The sequence below is a fragment of the Telmatherina bonti genome (genome assembly GCF_933228915.1).
Source record: "Telmatherina bonti genome assembly, chromosome: 4".
In the NCBI taxonomy this organism is placed as follows: Eukaryota; Metazoa; Chordata; class Actinopteri; order Atheriniformes; family Telmatherinidae; genus Telmatherina; species Telmatherina bonti.
In genome coordinates this window covers 12,876,185-12,898,323 of record NC_136622.1, presented here as the reverse complement: position 1 = coordinate 12,898,323, position 22,139 = coordinate 12,876,185, and the positions used below count along the sequence as shown (strand labels likewise).

Genomic DNA, 22,139 nt, shown 5'->3' with positions numbered 1-22,139 from the left:
ATATCAAACATGGAGCTGTTCTGAGCATGCAAAACCTTATTTGTAAAAATTTTAAATTTGCAAACACACTCAATCGTATATTGTTACTACTAAATGTTACTTTGTTCAGATCTGAATTTCATTACACTAATCCCCACATAGGGTTTGACAGCATTTCCACACTTGAAGACACACCAACCGCCAATTTGCTGCTCCGATTACATCTCCTATTTTTTTACAGCATCTAACACTTCCTGGGGCTATATACTGTCGCCCCTCAGATATCACCGCACCATGAGTGTTGGTGTCACAAAAAGGGAACAGGAGAAATGTGTGAGAGAGGAAACTTAGGAAAGTGGAAGGCGAATGAAGGAGAAAAGTTTTTGGTCCATACACATTGGTCACTAAACATTTTGGTAAATGTTGCTAATAGTTGAAGTTGGTTGTGGAGGTTAAGAGCTGAAGTTCAGACAACACGAAAGCACTTCAGCCTGCAGATAAAGCTGTCATTTGTTGAGGCAGGCAGCCTACACAATGCATCCCACACAGCCTTTTTATCAAAGTGCTTTGCACTTAAAGGATTGTGCTGATGCTTTTCAATGTTGACACTCATTTGCTACAAATCACAGCTGTATTATTCTCACCTTCCAGACAGCCTTTGGTTTGTCTTTATTCCAGTGCAGTTGCAACTTGCAGAGACTTTTATTCCATCACAGTGGACACGTCTTCATTTTTTTTATTTATTTTTTTTTTGTAAAAGTTGCATTATTATTGCAATGCAGTAGGATTAAATGTTGGGTTTGGTTTGACATTTTAATCAAGATCAGCGAGACACTCCCTTCATTCCCATGTATTTGCTAAATGTTATGGTAGAAATTTAAATACATTTGTAGTAAGTAATCTACAACATGCAAAAACACTCTTGTAGTCTTCTGAGCAGCTGTACATATTGATGCAACCGCGGTCGTGACATCATGTATTCATGTATTCTCCAAAGCAACGATGTAAAAACTCTAGGTACAAGCAAAGGCACAGAGCACATTGCCTATTATTAACAGCTGATCATAAATTTGCAACCTATTTACATTTCCAATAGCTCTAACAGCACTGTAGTTTCACAGGGCATTGACTTACAAAAGGATGGGTTATTATACCCAACAGATCCATTTTAAAAGGAAATTACAGCATGCCGATTATTCCTAGTGTTTCTAAAAGTGTCAGTGTTGCCTACTTCACTCTGTCTGACCATTGAGCATATATTAATGATATTAATGATAAGTACAATACAATGTAAATATAAACAGAAACATACAATGTTTTTCTCATCTCGTAAACCAAGGAGAGGCCTTATTTCATGACTAATATTAACTCGTCAACACATTTTAAAAAGATTGGAACACATGCAACAAAAGCATGGAAAAGGATTTGCTCCAGTTGTTTTTTTTTTTCGTTTGTTTGTTTTGTTTTTTAAGTGAAGTAATTGTGGTAACTAGATAAAAATAATTGGCACATGTAGGTAATATGATAGGGTAAAAAAAAGAGCACCTTAGAGAGGCAGAGTCTCAGAAATAAAGATGTGCAGAAGTCAGCTACATGGATCTTTTTTTCTTTGTATAAAATTGCTAAATCTATTAACAATTAATGACATTATTAACAGAATCTGGAGGCATTTCTTTGCACGAGGGTCATGACAGAAAATCTATTTTTTTTTTTTTTTTTTTAGGCACTCAAGTTTCATCGCATCACAAGCAGCAATGATTCTGTCATAAGCTTAGGTACACTGATAAAAATCATTGTCATTTAACACATTTTATTTTCACTGAGATCTTGAAGAACCATGTGTGACCTTTAAATACTCTTGTCTAACTACAAACCACATGTAGAATTTACTGAGACACTATTTTGCGGTCAGGCAAAACATGATTGCAAGTTTCCTTTGGAACCCATGGAGCCTGTTTCCTCCAGACCATAAAGGAGAGGTGCCAACTGGGTTGTTCTCAGCCCTCAGTTCAAACACTTCCAACTCCTCTGGCATGGGTGTGCATTAGTGCCAATAGAACTGGCAACTTGCACATCTGCAGACACACCATCAGTGGTGAAACGTTTTAGTTATATGCTCTAGAACATTTTTTTTTTCTTTTTTTTTTTTTTTTACAAATTGTCTCGTTTACTTCAACAAGACAATGCAAAGTAAAGCCATTACAACTGCTGTGTTTGTAGTGGAAGAGTGCAAATGCTGGACTGGTCTTTCTAGAGTCCACACTTTTTACCTGAGGAAAACATGTGGCGCCTCGTGAGCCCTAAAATACAACAAAGGCAAACTAGCATTATTGAACAGCTTGTATCATTCATCAGAAAAAATGAAACTGCATTTCTCTCCCAAAAGTCTAGCAGCTGGACTCCTCAGCTCCAGTTCATATGCTGTTGTTAAAGACGCACCACAGAACATTGGGCATATTTTCTCGGTGATGCACCCCCTAAAGAGGGCAATTTCAGCATCCATTTTTTATCCTACCAGTACTATCAGTTCTTTTGAGCCAGTAAAAGTCTGTTCTATGTTGACTCTTGTCTCATCTCTTGCTCTGTCCTTTTCACTCTTTAATTTCCTCTCTTCATCCGGTAATGTCCGCTGTGTGTTTATGAACAATTAACCTGGTGATTTAACATTTATTGAGAAACTCTGTCGGTGTCTTTCCCACATACAATCTTTTCGTTTTCATGCTTTCTCACCACCTTGTTCCACACGAGCAGAAATGCAAAAGTTTTAGCTTTCCGTTTCATACTTTCCATGTTAACCACGCCCACCTCAAATGTCCCACCAATCACAGAATATTTATCCCCAAGAGGTGAAGTTTCTGCTTGGCGGATGCATCACAAGATGTCGCCAACACTTTCATATGGCGTCGTTTTGTTGTGGCTTAGAAAACAAGAAGAAAGTTCTCTCTTTTGTCCCCAATAAGTTGCAAACATGCCCAAATGTCAACTTTGTTGACAATCAAATTCAGGATGAGCTCATATTTTTCAATAAATAGAAAAATGTTTCATTTGCAACACTGAATCTTTTTTAAATGTATGTATTTATGTTTTTAAAGATAATGAGATACACTTGGCACTAAATCTTTGGGAATATTTTTGGTAACGTTTAGATAAAACATTTGTCAAAATGCAGCGGTTAAGAAAATCCATGAACAGAGATAAGATTCCTCTCCTCCTCTTGCCTTTCAATATAAACATGCCATCAACTCTTGTTTCCCTTGTGTTGCTTTCAGAACTGCACTGTGTACAACAACTCGGTCATGGTGTGCCTCGCCCCGTCAGTGGCAGATTCAGAGCTTGGATTCTCCGAGACTGGCACCGGCCCCGACGAGATCGGGTTCTACATGGATAACGTCAATGCTCTAGTGGTGGTCAATGAGACATTCAGCTACTACCCCGACCCTGTGTTTGAACCACTGAGTCCATCTGGCGTGCTGGAGCTCAAACCCACATCACCACTCATTCTCAAGGTCAGAAGCATCTAAAGTTATTTTTCTCTACCTGGCTGGGCATTTCAGTTTACTTTATCTGCGCTGTGATCTGATGTTTTTATCCTGCAAACAGATTTGGCTAGTACTTATCTAGGCTTTGTACAGGCTTTGTGAACACTTTTTAACTTGTCAGGGAAATGTTCTCTACTATGTCTGTGAAGATGAAGAGATTCAAACTCACATTTCTTGTGTCTGCAAACAGCTATAGAGTGGGATAAAAGCTGCAAACGCCCACACAGAAGGGAGAAAATTTGATTGACTCAACGTGAGAATTTTAAGCTAATTGAAAATGTCTATTTTCAGCATGCTTAAGTATAGTTTAAACATACTTTCTGCCTTCTTTCTTAGATGCATGGTTGCGCAGTGACATTTTGTTCCATTATGGACTTGTGCAGGTTTATGACAACTCACCTCTTCCTGATATATTAAACAAAATATTCTGTTGTGAAGCTTGTTCTCTAAAGTTACCACAAATTTTAGTTATTTCAGCTGTTATGTTCATACGTGGCACATGTGGCTTGTTTTTCACTTGTAACAGCAGATTAATGATTTCAGTTTGGTGTCATTTTTTGTTTGTTTGTTTGTTTGTTTGTTTTACGGACATTCCTATACAACAGCAAGATTCTCATTTTTGATTGACCACATCAGTTCACTCCAACAGTGCGTTTGTTTCATTAACATATTGAGATTGTCCCTAAAAGAATTAAAGAGTAGCTGGTGGCAGCATAAATGTGATGCAAAATAAGGAAATAGTTCAATCCAGATGCAATGATGTCTCATTAAACCTTATATAAACAGGAAAAGTACCCTATCTAAATATGAGGAAACCATTCCTCTCCCACCTTTCCCAACTATATAGTCAAAATTTAAATAGATCTAAGTGCTCCAAACACTTAAAATTCTTGTATCTAAGCCTGTTTTTATATTAGACCAGTGTATACTTTAGTAAATTTACATTACTAATAAAACTGTTCTCATTCCCCCAGTTGTCTTATCATGTTGCCAGATGACTAAATGTATCTGATAGGGTGACAGCAAAGCAGCCCAATAAAGCTGTATGTTAATTTGCAAATACTTAATTTACTTCCAGATGGTATTCAAAAATCTTTGTATTTTTGGAATTACTAGCTGCGTTTCCATTACATTTTTTCGCAAAATAAAAGCCTATTTGTAAGTTTCGACAAACAACAATTGCGATTTGCGTGTGTTTCCATTGAACAGTGTTCAGTGCATTTAGTGCATTAGCCTGAAGTCTTGTAAAAGAAAAAAATAAAATAAATAAATAAAAAGAAAAAATCTCATACCTTTTGCGAGATTTTGTGAAAATTGTGGCTTATGCAAGGTAGCCACGTAGCATTATTTAGGGGTTTTCTATTTGCTGGGAAGAATTTGCTATGGATTTTCGAAGCTTTTCTTCCTCATTTTCCTTTTTTAAAACTCTAAATTTGCCATCTTTACTGGAAATGAACTGGTCATGACCCCCCCCCCCCCCCCCCCATGTCATGCCCAGGGACCCATATATGCGGAAAAAAAGTGTTTCCATTTAATTTTTGCGATTTATTTCTATATCAAAACGTCTGAAAAGCCATCTCATAAGAGAGTGAAAACTTTTTTTTTTTTTTTTTCTAAAATGCAGATGTTTCCATTAGCGGTTTTTAAATTACGATATGTAGTTTTTGCGCAATTCTAGATGTTATCTAAATGCGCCTACTGTGTCATCTGACAAATTTACCTATAGGTAACTAAAAAACAGCAAAGGTGATTTGAGCTGTACCGACTCGCATGGTGGTCTTCCACAGAGAAAGAAACATAAGAATATATTGAGCATTTTCTCATGGTTTACAGGGTTGGACGTACAGAGTCCAACTCCCATGAATGTGTTGTAAGAAGAAAATGGAAGTAATTTACTACATTGCTTGCATATTTACTTCTGTTGGTAATGAGCTCTCTCTTTGTAACTACGGCCAGGTTCACATGATCAGAAAAACCAAAGCTTTTCAGTGAAAAAGAATTAATTGAAATGTACTTTTTAAATTTTACTTGTTTGTTTTTTGGGTTTTTTTTTGGCAAAAATTCCATATTAGCTAGCTTGTTTGTTTTTTTCTGTCTTTTTTTTTGTGGTAGAAATTTTCCTCAGATTCCTCCAGTTCAGAAGAATTTTCAGAAAGTAAAAAATATAATCTGTCACCAAGGTCACTTGGGACTAAAGAAATGAAAAAAAATAACACTAATTTACTGAAAGCATGTGTCCACAACTTTCAAGGCCAATTTCTGCCCTTCAGTGAGTTGCAGCAAGTTCTCTGAAGGCCTCCCTCCTCAACAGCCTCCAGCCCTTTAAATAACAGTCCTTTCAGTTTGTGTAATTAATTTGTGGAGCTTGGAGGGCAGTGTGGAAGCACACGGGCCTACGGTCCAAAACATTTAGATGATGTTCACTTTCATTTTTATTAATAGTGATCGGACATAAGTATATGGAATTAATTGGCAATTTCCTGGTTGTGTGTCAGTGTCACTGTATTATCTCACTGGCTTCTCTTGAAATGTTTGGTCAGACATTTTGAAAAGGAATTACTATGGACAGGCACTCACTCTATCAGCGCCGCCCCCCCCCCCCCCCCCCCCCCCCCCCGCACCTCCTCCCAACCTCCTTTCCCTTGCAGAAAAAAGATGTCAACCTGAACTTTTGTTAAGCAAATCATGTAGTATTTCAGTAACTGGTCAGGTCCTGTCATACACAGAACCAGTCCTGAAATAAATTGAAATAAGCTGAGGATTAGTGTCGAGAAACCACTTAAGATGATATAAACAAAATTTCCCAAGTGAATTTATCAGTAATTTAACCGCTGGCAGTGTGTGGGTTATTAAAGAGACACTTAACACAATACAGAGACAATTTAGAATTATTTTCATTTAGATCAGTGACACATTCATGCGCGACATTTGCATTGAATCCAACGCTCAGTGCTTTTATCTGTTAGATGGATGAAGAATTGCCTTGACTATCTCTTATGTTATCAAAGAGTGTGTTACGCCGCTTATTTCCATAAAGAGATTGAAGGCAGGGTAACAGTCGTAATTTATTTCTTAAAAGATCATTTATTAGCGAAGAGCCTCGCAGTAATTGCCAAATCTCCTGCTTGGCTTGTTGGTGGAACTGCTTACCCAGTGGAAGCACTGATGAGATGGACAAAAAATGCAATTTGGTGAGATGGGATGTGGGGGGTAGCGTTTCTGAGATGCGTGCACCGCGCCTGCCACGCAATTAATTTCTCATCTGTAGTGCCGGGTTTGTTTTTACTGAAGTGTGTTGGGAAAATGGAAAAATAAAAAAAAAAACAAAAAGAAGGAAAAAAAACAAAACATTTGGTCGCGGTGTTTTGTAAGCATTTTCCTGTGTGTCTGTATGTGTTTCTGAAAGTGTTTCCCCGCATGATGCTTCTTGCCCGTAGTGTTTATGTGCGGCAACAGCTCTGTGTGTGGCTGGAACTCCACCGCATGCGCGGCTTAAACCCTGTGTGTGTGTTTATGTGTGTGATTGCGAGATGGAATGGGATGCATGTTTACAGGGTTGCAGAGCAGGCCTAGGTGGCGGCGGCCTGCAGAGACAATGGGATTGGAAAACGGAGTGTCTCTGCATCCCACTGTTAAGTCAGCAGGAGACATGGCAGCTATCTCCTCTCTCTTTCTAACTCGCTCGCTCTGATTTTCTGCTCATTCCCATCCCTTCTCTCTCTAAGCATACTTCATTTCTGTTTTACCTCTCATCGTGTTTTTCTGCCCTTTCTGCCCACCTGCTCCCCCTGATTTTTTTTTTTTTTTTTGCCTACATTTCCTATTTCCCGTCTTTTTCTTGTTTTCGTCTTTGTGATTGTGGCTTATTGCTGCTTGTGTTCTTGCTGTGGCTTCCCTCTTCTCACACTACTAACACCCACTCATCTCCTCCTTTTCAGCATTTACAGGGCAGGTGTCAGATATTAAGTATAAAAAATTTGTAAGATGGTAGCAAGTGATGAGCTTTAGAGAAGCTACTGCTGCCAACCATTGGCTTGTAAGGTCACTTTAAAGGCCATTTTTACTTTTCAAACAATTTGCCATCATTGTACAGTGAGAGTTATTTGTTTTTTGTGTTTTTTTTATTTAACTTTTATTTGATCACGAAAGTCCCACTGAGGTTAATAACCTCTTTCTCAAGGTATTCCTGGCCAAGAGGCAACAAGAGTTACAGGCTATTTACATATTACCACTTAAACAGAACAAATAATTCAAAGCAAATACAAGTAAAGGAGGACATCTCAAAATCTCTCACTCTGCTAAAACCGTTCAAAGAAATAAGTTGTGACAATTTCCAGTCTCTCTGCAAAGAGTTCCACGTAGAAGGAGCGGAGTAGACAAAGGCCCTTTTTCCCAGTTCTGTGTCGGCAAATAGAAAAGAAAGCATCAAATGATCATTTGATCGCAAAAAATAAGAATCAACACATTTCTGTGTGATTAAATCACAGATATAGGATGGCAGCAGCCCAAGCATGGCCTTATAAATAAGAATATACCAATGGCCCGTTCTCCTGATGGACAACGGAGTCAATCCTACTCTAGAATACATGCACTCTAGAATTTGTGACATAAAAATGGTTTCAGGTCTTCCCAGACATAAATATGTGAGCATCAGAGACATGACTAATGATTTGGGCTCGCTTTACAGCCAGGTGACCTGGGCCCAATTTTCCACACATCGTTTCCGTATATTGTTAGTTTTATGTCAAATTCACTATGACAACGTGTAATTGTAGAATTTATCTGTGGTTGTGGTTTTCAAAGGCATCCTGAAAAAGGATCAGTACTTCAAGAAAATGTTCTGTGCAAACATTTAAAACAGGGGTGACCTAATCTGGTCTGCGACATCTACTGTTCTACAACGCTTGGATGCAACCCTTCTCCAACACACCTGAATCAGATGTCACAGGCCAGACTCAGGCACCTGTTTTAACAAGATGTGTTCAACAGAAGGAGATTTCATTTGTTTATATATTTGTTTCTTTTATTTTTTTTAATATGTTAATTTTGACCGAATACACCTTGTTTCTGCTATTGTACAGTAAAATTAGAATGTCACTGTTCCTCACAAATTCATCATTTATTTGTTACGACTTCAGGTTTTTACGCACCTACTCCGAATATTTCATCCGAATAATTCACACGGCAATATTTTTTTGATCAGATCAGTGTGAATTCGATGGGAATGTTCACATCAGTAACAAAATTCTGTCCAGCAATTTTTATTTTATTTTTTTAAAACTTTTGTTTTAATATTCACATCCAACTGATGTATGATTGACCAATCAGAGAAGGCATGCTGACTGATAGATCAGCCGTTTGCGAGCTACGCAGACGTCACTTTTTCACTGATATTACTTTCAAACTTTTATCACCATGACGGACCAACTTTATTATTTCTTCTCTGCTTCTTAAAGCAAGCGGATCTTCGAACTGTCTCGTAGACATCCGTATGTCTGTGCAAACGCGGCCGTGGTCCAGCTTCAGCTTCTGGATTATACTATAAAACAGCACCAGCACACTGTTGTCATTGCTTGATATGGAATCCACCTTGTGAATTATTCACAATTCAGAGAGGTTTTGTGTTGTTTATTCTCATCGGCCCCGGTGTGTAAAGGCATTTACAGATGCCACCTTTTACGCAAAGGCATTAAACTGAACCTTTATAAGGCTTGTCTTCAATGAGAACCGTCGATCAAATAGAGAACTTGGTCCGTCAAAGGGGGGTTCGGAGTAATTTTATCATCAGTGACTGATTACTGTTCTTTTATTCACTGAAAAACGAGTGATTTGCATCAAAGAATTATATCATAAGCGTAAAAATATTAGTCATTATGAACAAGTTCATCATTATAGCCAAGCGAGAGGGTTACAGATGAAAGTCATTTAGATAGCAGAAGCCAGTGGTGATGCCTCACTCACTTTGTAGCTCAGTAAAAGACATCATAACCATGAATATGTTCAGCTCTTACTAATGTCCCGATGAAACCACTGCATGCATAAATGAGCAAAGTGCCTCTCCTCATCGCTTTCCTCTCTGTCTGTGCTCAGGGTCGTAACCTGATCCCAGCGGCTCCAGGTAACAGTCGCCTCAACTACACGGTGCTGATTGGAGAGACTCCCTGTATCCTCACCCTGTCCGAGAGCCAGCTGTTGTGCGAATGGCCCAACCTCACCGGACAACACAAAGTCACGGTCAGATCACGACTCTGTGTCCCCGCCTCTTCATCTGTCTCCCTATGCCTCAATGACTTGCCTCAAATGTTTCCACTTTCTTTCCCGTCTTGTTCTGATGAAATAAATGAAAAGGGAACTCAGTCAGCATGATGGAATGAAACCTTCATCACATGAAATCTGACAAGCATTTCGCAGTCATAACTTTGCAGTTTTTAAATATGTCAAAGCAAAAAAGCCAAATAACTTCCTTTACTTAATACGTAATTATGTATCAATATGAAAATCTACTCTTAAAGTTACAGTGAAACTGTAACCTTGATGTTTATGTTTATAAAAAATAACTTCCTCTGACAGATTCAGGATATGTTCTGTCGAGCTTCCACTCCAAGGTTTCTATTAAACATGCTATACTTTATTAATATGTTGATTCTAAATTGGAAGTCTGTTCGCTTGTTGCTGAAGGACCTTTACTTTTTTGGCAGAAAATAAAACCCGAGGACAGTGTTTCCCAAGTCCAGTCCTCAGGCCCCCCTGCCCTGCATGTTTTAGACACGATCCTCCTCCAAAGTAACTGAGTCCGATTATTGAACTTCCTTATCAAGTTATTTGCAGCCTGTTAAGGAGACCTTTATTTCATTTAGGTCTGTTAAGGTAGGGTTGCCTATAAAACATGCAGGGCAAGGGGGGCCTGAGGACCGGAATTGAGAAGCACTGCCCTGGTAAGTGTGTCCAAGTACAGATCTGCACACTGCAGAACTGCAGCCCAGTTAGTATTTAGTTAAATCCATTAAGTGACTATGGGAAATCATTCATATGGTCATATAATATCATCAACATGACCACGATAAACCTTAAGACATGTCTGCAGATGCAGAGCTTTGTTCCTTGTTATACACTGAGGTGTGCTTATTTCATCAACTGTGCAAGCATCAGCAGTTTTCCACTGGAGGTGCCGCTGGTTTTAGGTTTGAGAGTCCCTCTGGGACCTCTCCATTTTTCTGTGTATTTTATTAACTTCATTTAACTATGACGATGCAGACTTTTAATAAACGAAGAATATAAGATGTCTAAACTTCAGCAAATCTAAAACCAGGAAGCCCTCCACCTACACTCAACTCTAATCAGACCAACACTCATCTTCCCTGCACACACTGTTAATGTCTCCTCGCATCCACATTTAACCCTTTACAGTTTGCATTATTGCTTTTTTACTAAAAAGTAAAGGGGATAATTCCTTCCCTCATTCATTCATTATCCTAACCGCTTTGTCCAATCAAGGGTCGCGGGGAAGTTGGAGCCTATCCCAGCAGTCTCTGGGCGAGAGGCAGGGTACACCCTGGACAGCTCGCCAGTCCATCGCAGGGCCAACACAGAGACAAAAAAACCTCTCACACTCACTCCTACGGGCAATTTAGCGTAACCAATTAACCTAACAAGCATGTCTTTGGATGGTGGAAGGAAGCCAGAGTACCCAGAGAGAACCCACGGATACACAGGGAGAACATGCAAACTCCACACAGACACTGTTCGACTCTCGCCCCCAGCTGAGGATCAAACCAGCGACCTTCTTGCTGGGAGGCCGCACTGTGCAGTCCATGAATGGGATAACAGTTAATAAATTAGAAACAATAGGGAAATAGATACATTTTTAGACCAAAGTTGGTAACAAACACTTTTGCATTTCATATGAAATCAGCTGGCAGACAGGCTTACTTTCACATGTTTTAATAAGATTCATTCCAGCAATCAAAGAAATTTGCTTTTCCAAAATGATAGTGCAAGCAGTTAAAGGGTTAAAGGAAACCCAAAACTCTGCCACATTAAACGGCTTTAACAGCGGATATACTAGCTAAGCATCAAAAGAAAAGCACAGGTGTCTGTAGTGAAAAGCATGAGTGTGTTCTCAGACTGCTGCCGGATGTATTTCATCACAAAGACCGGAAAGGAAACCGAAAGACAAGCGTTAACAGCAGATGAGGAACTTTCTAACTTCTTTAACTAATAAGAAAGATGTGCGAAAAAATCCTGTAGAAGTGAACCTATAGTAAATATCTTGTACGGTGAAAGTCAGCAGCTTGTTTAACACTCAGTTACACTCTGGGTGTAATTCCTGGCCTGTACCAGAGAGGTAATTCAGCAGATGCAACTTTTCACTGATCTGTTTGGTTTTGTAACTGAGCTAGCTATGTCCAAGTTTGGGTTACTTTAAGTTGCCTTTTGGTAAATAAAAACAATTCAAGTGTATCCTCTAATCTCTGGTTCATCTCTGGAAATTATCTTGGTTTTCTGTGGCCATTAAGGGAGCCAGAAGACCCACATAAAGACCCTGGCTCCTTCATATGGTTCCTGAGGTTGAAATACAACTTAATGAATTTATTTGTAGGGGTTATAGTACCAGATTATGGTTTTAATTTGAATATAGAAAAGTTAAAAGATGTTATGCATAATGTAATAGAACAGGGTTGCCCAAAGTCGGACCTCGAGGTCCGCTGTCCTGCAGGTTTTCTAAGTATCTCTTATCCAGCACATCTGCTTGCATTAAATGGATCCTACAGCCAATGAAGTTCTGCACAATGAGTGACTAGTTTGAGTCAGGTGTGTTGGAACAGGGATACACCGAAAACCTGCAGGATCACGGCCCTGGAGGGCCACAGCAGGACATCTCTGGACCAGAAGGTAATGGGAACAGACCGAATGGTGAATTCCTCGTCTTGTGGTGTCACTTTCATCTTAGTGTTTAACATTTTCCAAAATAAAAATGACACGGCAGGACAGAACGCTGCAAGAAAGTCTGGGATGGATCTTACAGGCACATCGTGCGGCAGCTGTTCCGCCGAACTTGTTGAGCTGTCAGCAGCCTAAGGATGGATCTCTGATTCGCTCTGACTAAAGCAGACTTTCAAAATCACAGAGCAACACCAGGAACATCTGAACAGAGGAAGGTCAAACCACATCCAGGCAATGCATCTCTCACTGTGAATATATTTGGATGTTTGTCTAAATATCCCCAAAGTGCACCCACTCAGCCCCTACGTCTCCTCGTACCCCGTTTAAACTTATCACCAGTGTCCTTTCACAGTCATTTCACTATATCTTTATGACATTTACTCCCTGCTAGCTACAGCCAATAAACCTAGAAAGCCACTGACAGCACATCCGTGTAATTCAATATGATAGCTCTCAACGGCACCAGCCAGCTCCAAGGTGGATCTCTCTTGGAGTTTTACTCCTTTCTATTTTTTTTAATCCCCCCCCTCCTTTTCCTTATTTGGAAGGAAGTGTCATGTTAAATATTGGAGCGATGCAACGTGTTGGCGGGGGTGGTAGAGTTGGTCCTTCGTGTGACAATAGCCGAGGAAAAAATAGAGCTGTCTGTTCCTATCTCCTCTGCTGTGTGTGTGTGAACGACTACATGCACTGTATTTGTGGTTTGCGGCTTGTCTGTGTGTGTGTGTGTGTGTGTGTGTGTGTGTGCACAAATGATTGCACTTATGTGCACATCTTTGTCTTTGCGTGTGTTGTGCGGGGCTTCAGAGAATGACACAGCTGTGGTAGGATAATATCCCCCCCCCCCTGCACAATGACCTACATACAGGGGACCCCGATGGATGTTGAGACATTATGGGCTTGCATTCCTGTGTGGGTATATGTGGGTGTACAGTAAGAGATGCTCTGTGTGTGTGTGTGTGTGTGTTGGTACGTTGTCGTGCTGCGTGCCCTCGGATGCTCAGCTGTGTGTTGGCAGCTGTGTGCCTCCCTTGAGTTTTCGAAGAAACTTGTTGTTTTGGCCTTCAGCTTTTTAACTTCCTCCCCCAGACCTTTAGTCTGTTGGTTGAGTAAAAATAGATATGCCTCAAAAATATGTCACCAGCTCAATATCATGTCAACTCCACCAAATCCCTGCCATCTGAAGATGTTTCCTCTGATTTATTGTCTTAAACAAACGCATGGCCACAGGTTGGATATTAAATTACCCTAAATGAGTGAAAATTAAGCTCATAGCCCAGGACATCACAGCTGCATTTAAAATAACAACACAGTCTTTTGGTTTACACCAGTTGTGATCTCTGTTAATAAAAAAAAAAAAAACTCTTCTGTTGTACCTCCAGACTCAACAGAAAGCTGTTTACATTTCTACAAAAAAAAAAAAACATTTGAAGGCTGAATAGCATTAAATGCCCATCTGCATTCTTTTCCATGTATACACTTTTTGCAAATGTAAAAATCTGGTTTGAAGTGAATAAACTAGAACAGGGGTCACCAACTCCAGTCCTTGAGGGCTACCCTACTGCAGGTTTTAGTGTATCCCTTGCACAACACATTTGATCCAATTGAAAAGGTTCTCCAAGAACTTGTTGTCATCTTCTGCACCTGCCTGTTAATGAGCCATTGGTTTGGGTCAGGTGTGTTGTACCTGGAAAACAATAAAACCTGCAGGATGGTAGCCCTTCAGGACCGGAGTTGGTGACCCCTAAACTAGAATCATCATCTGGTTACAGTACAGGCTGCTTTGATCATGGAAGTTGAAAAACCGCTCAGCAGTAGCCAAGCAAACCTCTGGGGAAAAGAATCAGAAATATATAATGGCAGGTGTGTGATTCCCTATAAATGCACTTTCCCCCCAGATCCATGCACCTCACATCTAGACACCTATCAATAGATTTGGATGAATTTAAAGAAATTGAAGAAAAAAATCCATTGCCTGGACCAGATTGAGATTGTTTATTCTGGCCTTACAAAAAAAAAAACTAGAAAATAAACATTATTTTCATTCATCTATTTGGTAATTTTACAAGAGAAGTTTGTTTGTCTGTTTTACATCACTAATGATAATCAGGAAACTTACTGAACATAATCTGCAGACTTTCACAACATTTTGCATTTATCTGTGGAGTTGTTATTACATAACAAATAAAATGTTATGAGACCTAATTTCTTTCATGCGTGGGAAGCCAACATGGCCATGTATGAGTTTCAAGGTTGCACGAGCTCCACTCTGTCATCGCCCGGATGATGTGTTGGTCCCTGGCACATGTTCGGCAAGAGAACTAAAAAAGCTTTCGTTGTGACAGGTTTAACATGAAAAATATATACATATATATAAATAACTTAATAAGACAGGCTGCACGGTGGCGTAGTGGTTAGCACTGTGGCTTCACACCATAAGGCTTCTGGTTTGAGCCTCGACTGGGGGGAGGCTCGAATGGTGGCCTCTCTGTGTGGAGTTTGCATGTTTTCCTCATGTATGTGTGGGTTCTTTCCAGGTACTCTGGCTTCCTTCCACCGTCTGAAGACTTCCCTGCGATCCTTAATTGGACTAAGCGGTTCAGAAAATGACTGACTGACCAAATAAGACATATTTAAAAACAAAACAGTTGTCATGTCAAATTACTGTTAACACAGTAAGCTGATATTAACAAATTTTAAAAAAGCTTTTTTGTAACTTAATGATTGTCACTACAAATAAAACGTTTTTTTTGTTTGTTTCAAATGAAGTTATTATTATTATTATTATTATTATTATTATTATTATTATTATTATTATTATTATTATTTATTTGAGTTGATAATGATCATTCTAACCTGTACTTCAGCCATAAAAAAACGCACTAAACACACACACCTTCTATTTTCCTTCCATATGTTTTAGTGGTTATTTAAGTGGGTTTAACTTCATAATCACTTTACTGTTGGTTGTAATTTGCCTGTACTGTTTCCTTTCACCTGTTCCTCTCTGGCCTAATTTGGTCTTGTTTAGTTTTGTCTGTTTATCTTTGTTTAAATCACTGGGGCCTCTTGCCATATCATCCTTGTATATGAGAAGGTGGTGTATAGTGATTTTCCCTGGTTTAATAAAGGTTAAATTAAAAAATAAATAAATAAAACTCATGTTGCTCATGCAGCTGATCAGGGCAGTGCATGTGCACGTTTTGGAGTTATGAAGAAGCGGGGACAGAAGTTTCTCAGCTGTGTTTTTTCAAAATGTGGCTTTCTCTGACTCGTGGAAAATATTGGATACTCCAGCTTTAATCTATCCTCAGGTGAAATGGCTGCACTGCATTTTAATTAAGGTAAACACAGTAAGACTTTAATGCAAGATAGAAAAATACAAAAGAACATAGATTAAGGTGCGGAAACAAATAAAAATATAAACCAACAGTAAGGTTGTATACAGTATTTACAAGAGATTATAATGGAGATCTACTCTATAGTATGGAGTTGTGGGTTGAATGACCACAGCAAGAGTTTGCTTGCTGTGCTCTTGGATGTTACAGTGTAGTGGTGGAGTCAGTGTCTTACCGAGTGTGCTCCTGATGTTATCCAGCACATTGTGGAGAAGATGTGAAAGGCTGTTTGGTATAGACCTCGACTTGTGCAGCATCCTCCTCTCTGACTCCATCGCAAGAGTCCAGCTTCACACCCACTGTATGATGGGGTAACACTTTACAATAAGGGACACAAAATCTGCTTAGTTACTAAGGAGCGCCTCAGAAAAACACACCAGGAACTGATGCTTAGTTGACCAGTACTTACTAGTAAACACACAGCCAAGCCTCACTGGAATACTACTGGTTAGTTATCAGGAAAAAAAAAAAAGAGAAACAAACCAGGAGCTAATAACCAGTACTTACTGGTGAACACACAAGACAAACTTGTTGGGGGATTACTGGTTAGTTGTGAGGACAACACAGAGGAACAAGTAAGAAACTAATAGATTGTTTCGTTTTCAGAACTGGTTAACTATTTTCTAGGCTTGAATATTTCGTTTGCTATGTTTATTCATAGACTTGAACTGGTTATATTGGAATTCATTGGAAAAGATAATATCATGACACATCATGCCTATTACCTACCGAGCACTGACTCACTGGTTAATTGCTTTAACTCAGACTTACAGATCATTTCCAAGATCAAGAACAATTCTTAATTCATACGTAGAGTGTAACAATAAAGTTAAAACGGTAATATTCAAATACTTGACTTTTTAAAGTAAGCATAATAATGAAAATATAAATAAATAAAAACTCACCTACCCAACTTAGCAAAGAAAATGTGTGTATCTGCCATCTGCTGCGTGGCAAGTTCATCACCCCAAGTCCAAACTATTGTTAGTAATAAAACATAAAGTACCAGAAAGATACTAGGATGTAGCACACTGATCACAGGTTGATGTGAACTGGTGTAGTTCCCAGTGTGAGAGACTGCAGTCCTGCTTCAACATTGTGCTAAACTTGCACTTTTAAAAAGAAAAAAACTGTTTTTTTCATTGATTTCTTCTCCTTCTTTGGAGCCTATTCATGTCCACACTCATCAATAACTGCTTCATCCTAAATGCTGTCTAATTGCCCTCAAATGTTAAAAAATAAATGTGTAGTTATTGATGACATTGATATTGATATAACAGCCACTCTACTTTTTAATGTTTTGTTTTTAATCAGACTGTTAATGTCAACATGAAAGTGCTGTTAGAAGAACTTTAAAGCTTATAATCACACTTAATTTGAATCGGTTATCAACCCCCCTGGAGGATGGCTTGATTTGATGGATTCCAGTGACACACTGTGCATATGTAAATGTAGTTAGTCAAAAAAAACATTACATGACTTTGACTTGTCATAATTACCATGGCTCCTAAGGGAGGGATTTAAATACTGGTGATTACTTTGTTTGATTACTTATACGCTGGTATTTTATGGGTGGATGTGACATCAACATCAGTCAGTTTATCCTGCTATGTTTCAGCCTTGTTCACATGCACATCGCTCACTTTTAGACCTAAATCAGTTCAAGTTGACAGTGATCTATGAGGACATTAACAAGAAAATATCTCCCAAAAATGCAGAGCTTCTGCAGAAATCTGCAAATACCACAGCACTAAAAGAACTGAGAAAGTTAACTTGTGAAATCTTCATTATCAAAGCCGTCTGAAGTTGCTCCCCTAAAGGCACGAATCGAAAACCTTTCCTACAAGAAAATGTTCACAACAGTCAAGGTGATGCAAGCCTCCACAGTATAAGCCTGTCAAAGATCTGACTGTTTAGTGTGACTACAGAACAGATAAAAATTTAATGATCCCTGCTGTAGAAATTGGGTCAGCTAGCTTCTCTTTCATCACACCAACAACTTTTGATCTGTTCAGACCACCTCATCTATTCACAAACATCTGCTGCTGGGAAAATGACCACTGGTTCTTTTTCTGTTTCTCTGGAATGGCAGCATGTAAAATCTCCCATCCCATCACACATTTGGTTGAGTTCTCTTTGAGGAAATTCTCCAAGCTCTCTGATCTAATAATTATTGCTTGCTGGCAAAGCTATGCTGTACCATGCAGATCTCTGATGAATGACTGTGTACCTGAAGAAGAAGAAACTTCTTCCTTTTCTCCTCTGCTCATTGAAAATTGCTTGTGTGTGTTCAGATCCGTGCTGGTGGATTTGAGTATTCCCCCGGAACTCTCCACATCTACTCCGACAGCCTGTTAACACTTCCCGCCATTATTGGTATCGGAGGGGGAGGCGGTCTCCTCCTGTTGGTCATCATTGCTGTCTTGATAGCCTACAAAAGGAAGTCAAGGGATGCTGACCGCACTTTAAAACGTCTCCAACTCCAAATGGATAACTTAGAGTCGAGGGTGGCTCTGGAATGTAAAGAAGGTAAGTCCTGGAAACAGAAGTTAATCTTCCTGTTACCTAAGGGGGAAAGAAGCATATGGGTGTTTTCTTGTAGAAAAGTCAGTTTTTTTGTTACCACGAGGGGAAAAAAAGCCCTCTTTAGATAAGCTCTTTAGATAAGCAAGCTTTCGAAAATGACAAACATTGACATGGACAGGAAAGGCCTCTTCATAGATCTTACAGTGATCAGCATGAAACTTACTCCTAGTTTTGCAAAATGCTCACTGAGCCCCATGAAATTTAACCTGGTGTTTTAAATTGACAAACATGGGTCCAATGGATCCTATGTCCGCTATACTTTTACTTTGGTGAAGGATTCATTTACTTTTAAAACTGAGAGTATTACAGGTAGGTAGTGTTAGAAAATGAGTTTTATAGACTCTCTAGTGTAACGGATATGGGAATAAATATGCAACTTTCATGTTAAATACAGGGCAGAACCGGGGGCTAGTTTGCTAATGTTAGTGGACATTACACCCCCCCCAAACGGCAACAGCACTTGCCCTGCGGTAGCAACCCAGCAGCGAGATTTGCCAAAACCTGTTTATGAAAGGTTCATAGAACATGACAAAAGTTCTCCTCTTGGCCTTATACCTTTATATTGCAGAAATAAGGTGCTTCTTTTCTTTTGGAAATGAAGAAATAATGGTCATCTAACGACTCAAATTAGCCAAAAGTGTATTAAACTGACAGATGAACACTATGGGTTGAGCCCTAAAAGAAAAGGAATACTCCTAAATGATTAATTATCCTGTTTGTTAAATAGGGCACAAGCAGTCCTCTGTTCATCTTTTATGCACTTTATTTTGGTTAGTTTATTTTGGTTAGAGTTTGCGAATGTATACAGAGATGGAAAACAAGGTAGGGCGGTGCAGTATAGCTCCCCTGTGACCAGCAACAAAGAAAGGAAAAAAAGCAGTATTGTATTTGATGAGAATGTGTATTATTGTGATCTCCTCCACCATTGCCATGTTTGGTATCATCTGAAACTGACATCGGAACTTGGAGGTGAACTCCAAACACTGCCTAAAGAACAAAGGGATTGGCCATTGAATGCTGCCTAAAGGTAGCATGGGAGTATGTGGACGCTGACGTTTGGCAATGTTTTGGACATGCCGATTTATTAGATATGGAATAGTATGCTGGTTTGGTACATACATCCATTTTTAAGGTGACTGTTCAGTTCATCTTCGATACAGAAAAGGAATAAATACAAAAACATAAAACTGTTTAACTTTGGTGTAAATTAAAACAGGTTGACTGACATTTAAAATGAAACTAAAGCCAAAAAAGAAAATTGTTTGCAGTAAATTTTCTAGATGCTTTTTCATTCTATTCTAGTCATTTTGCAGACGCTTTTGTCCAAAGTGACTCACATACACATTCATACCACGATAGGCACATCGGTGGGCAACTTAGTGTTCAGTGTCTTGCCCAAGGACACTTTGGCACACAGTCAGGGGAAGCCTGGAATCAAACCCCCAACTTTCCATTGACAAGCCAACTGCTATTCTCCCTGAGCTATAGCCACCCATACAGCGCTTCATGTTTTCATGTTGAAAGGATCTTCAGTAAAAACACATTACTGTCCATATGTGAAGGGGGCGGGACTACTGAGGGGACTGATCCCACATCTAAGCACAAGACCCAAAGATGACTTTCATATTTTCCACTTCTTTTTGTATATTTACATACATCACTAGGAAACCAAAGTACTCTCAAACAGGAGTTTTTAATGACAGAAGAGGGTCTTCAAACCCTGCTTTCTCCTTGTTGCTAGGGATACCATCTTCTAGTGTGATTGCACTTGTTGTTGTTTACAGAAGAAGTGTGTGTAAGACAATTACTTTTCTGTGAAGGAGCTTTCAGTGCATCCCCTTTCCATACCAAAAATCCCAAAACTAAAACCTTTACCACAATAGCCCTACAATTTACATACTTAAAGAGAGCATAAATGTGCATTTAGTCCACAAAACTGATGGTTTGGGCCAAAGAGAGGAAGTGAAATAGAGCAGAGTCTGACATATTCATACAACCTTCAAACTCTAAGTTAACGGCAGCTATTACCGTTTATGAAATGTCACGTGTTCCATGGTCCAAAGTATCTCCTCAGATGTTCCCTCTCTACAGGATGCCCAACACATACAACTGAGCTATGGCACCTTTCACGTTTGGCCCATATGGCACTTCTACAACTTTTCCAGTGTCCACCTGGGACTGACTGAATTCACTGAAACTGGTTTATGTCTCTATAGGATCGTACAGATGATAGTGTGTGTCAGAGAGAAATTAGATGCGGCTGCTCAGCCAAAGTTAGACATCCGGTCAGACCAACAACACAGTGGTCACTGAATGAACTATAGACTTCCTTTGTTGAGATGGTAGAAGCATGACACTAAGAGAGTAAGCAAAAGACAGGCTGAGTGAATTAGTTATAAGATCAATCACTGGCGTTGACACTGATCTCATTGTGCAGGTCTTTTACTGTGAGAGTGTGCAGCAACATATGATGGGAAAGGACTTGAATTTACATGGTGGGATTGTGCAGGCTGAGCAGCGTTGAAGGATATTTCTGTAGACGTGACTTTTAAAGGGGCATTTTGTAGCTAAAAACAACATCAAGAAGACAGAGATATATATAGTCAGTTATAAATGTGAATGAATCCGGAGAGAGCAAGAGATGCAATCAATTGCAGTTGGATGCTGTGATCATCAAAAACAACAGGATGTCTGCAGGGTATGTTTACTGAGGCATGAGCTCAAACTGTCATAGCTGAGTCATTGTGAATAAAAAAAACTGTTTTGTCTCGTTTAATGAAAATATAGAGCTGGTATACTATTATATGTACATAAACAACAGGAAGTTCGAGCCACTTTAATTTCTGTTACATTACAATGATTATGGATCAAATAGCTCAAATGTTACAAAGTCTGCACACTTATGAAAGTGACATGACTCAGATGGATGATAAATTAGTTCAATGTGCTTTGGTACGATCCTGGCCTAAAACAAGCGTCTGCTGAAGCGCCAGAGCTATATGATATAGATTTTTGACTGTGGTGGATTATTGCAACCCCCTGTTCTGGTTTTCATGGAGCTATTAAATGTATCATTATGTTGCCAATGCCTCTGACTGAGATTCTAACAGTGAATTGCCATGAAAGCACAGACAGCAAATGCTGTTTTTGAGGGTTGATGCTGTGAGAGGCTATAAAAGGTTAAAGTAACAAGGGAATTGTTTCCACAGAAATGAGAGGTTAATGAGAGTATATGAGGGGAGCATTTTAGCAGCAGATTGTGGATGACTGTCATGAGGACAGCTCATGTGTTTACACTTTCTATAATGGCACAAGCTCTGACAGACATGGTTCAAAGTCGGAACATGATCACACCGCAGTCATGACACAGTCACAAGTCGAACAGCAACCAAACCTGTCAAACAAAAACTGCTGCAGCTCTTGATGTGAAGTCATTTATTTTCAGAGTTGTGGTTGCACATACACAGACTGAGGTGACATTTTCAGAGAAGGGTTCTGACCTTTTTGCTTCTCCTAAGTTAAAAATGTTGTCATCTATGTTTTTAGAGAAATACAAGAGAAATCCTGCTCTTACTAGAAATTATATATATATATATATATATATATATATATATATATATATATATATCATTGTGTGTGTGTATGTGTATATATATGTGTGTGTGTGTATGTGTATATATGATTGTGTGTGTGT

The 22,139-nt window shown here is 39.2% G+C and overlaps 1 protein-coding gene across 1 annotated transcript in view; it reads left to right on the top strand.

Annotated features, from left to right (window-relative positions):
- Nucleotides 1-22,139, top strand: part of LOC306755432 (plexin-A1-like) — a gene marked incomplete at both ends in the record, with an annotated part of 239,478 nt that overhangs the window by 182,613 nt on the left and 34,726 nt on the right. Inside the window, 3 exons of the mRNA XM_079239811.1 lie at nucleotides 3,249-3,485; nucleotides 9,609-9,752; nucleotides 18,154-18,388. Coding sequence (XP_079095937.1) covers nucleotides 3,249-3,485; nucleotides 9,609-9,752; nucleotides 18,154-18,388 — 616 coding nt within the window. The remainder of the gene's footprint in view (nucleotides 1-3,248; nucleotides 3,486-9,608; nucleotides 9,753-18,153; nucleotides 18,389-22,139) is intronic.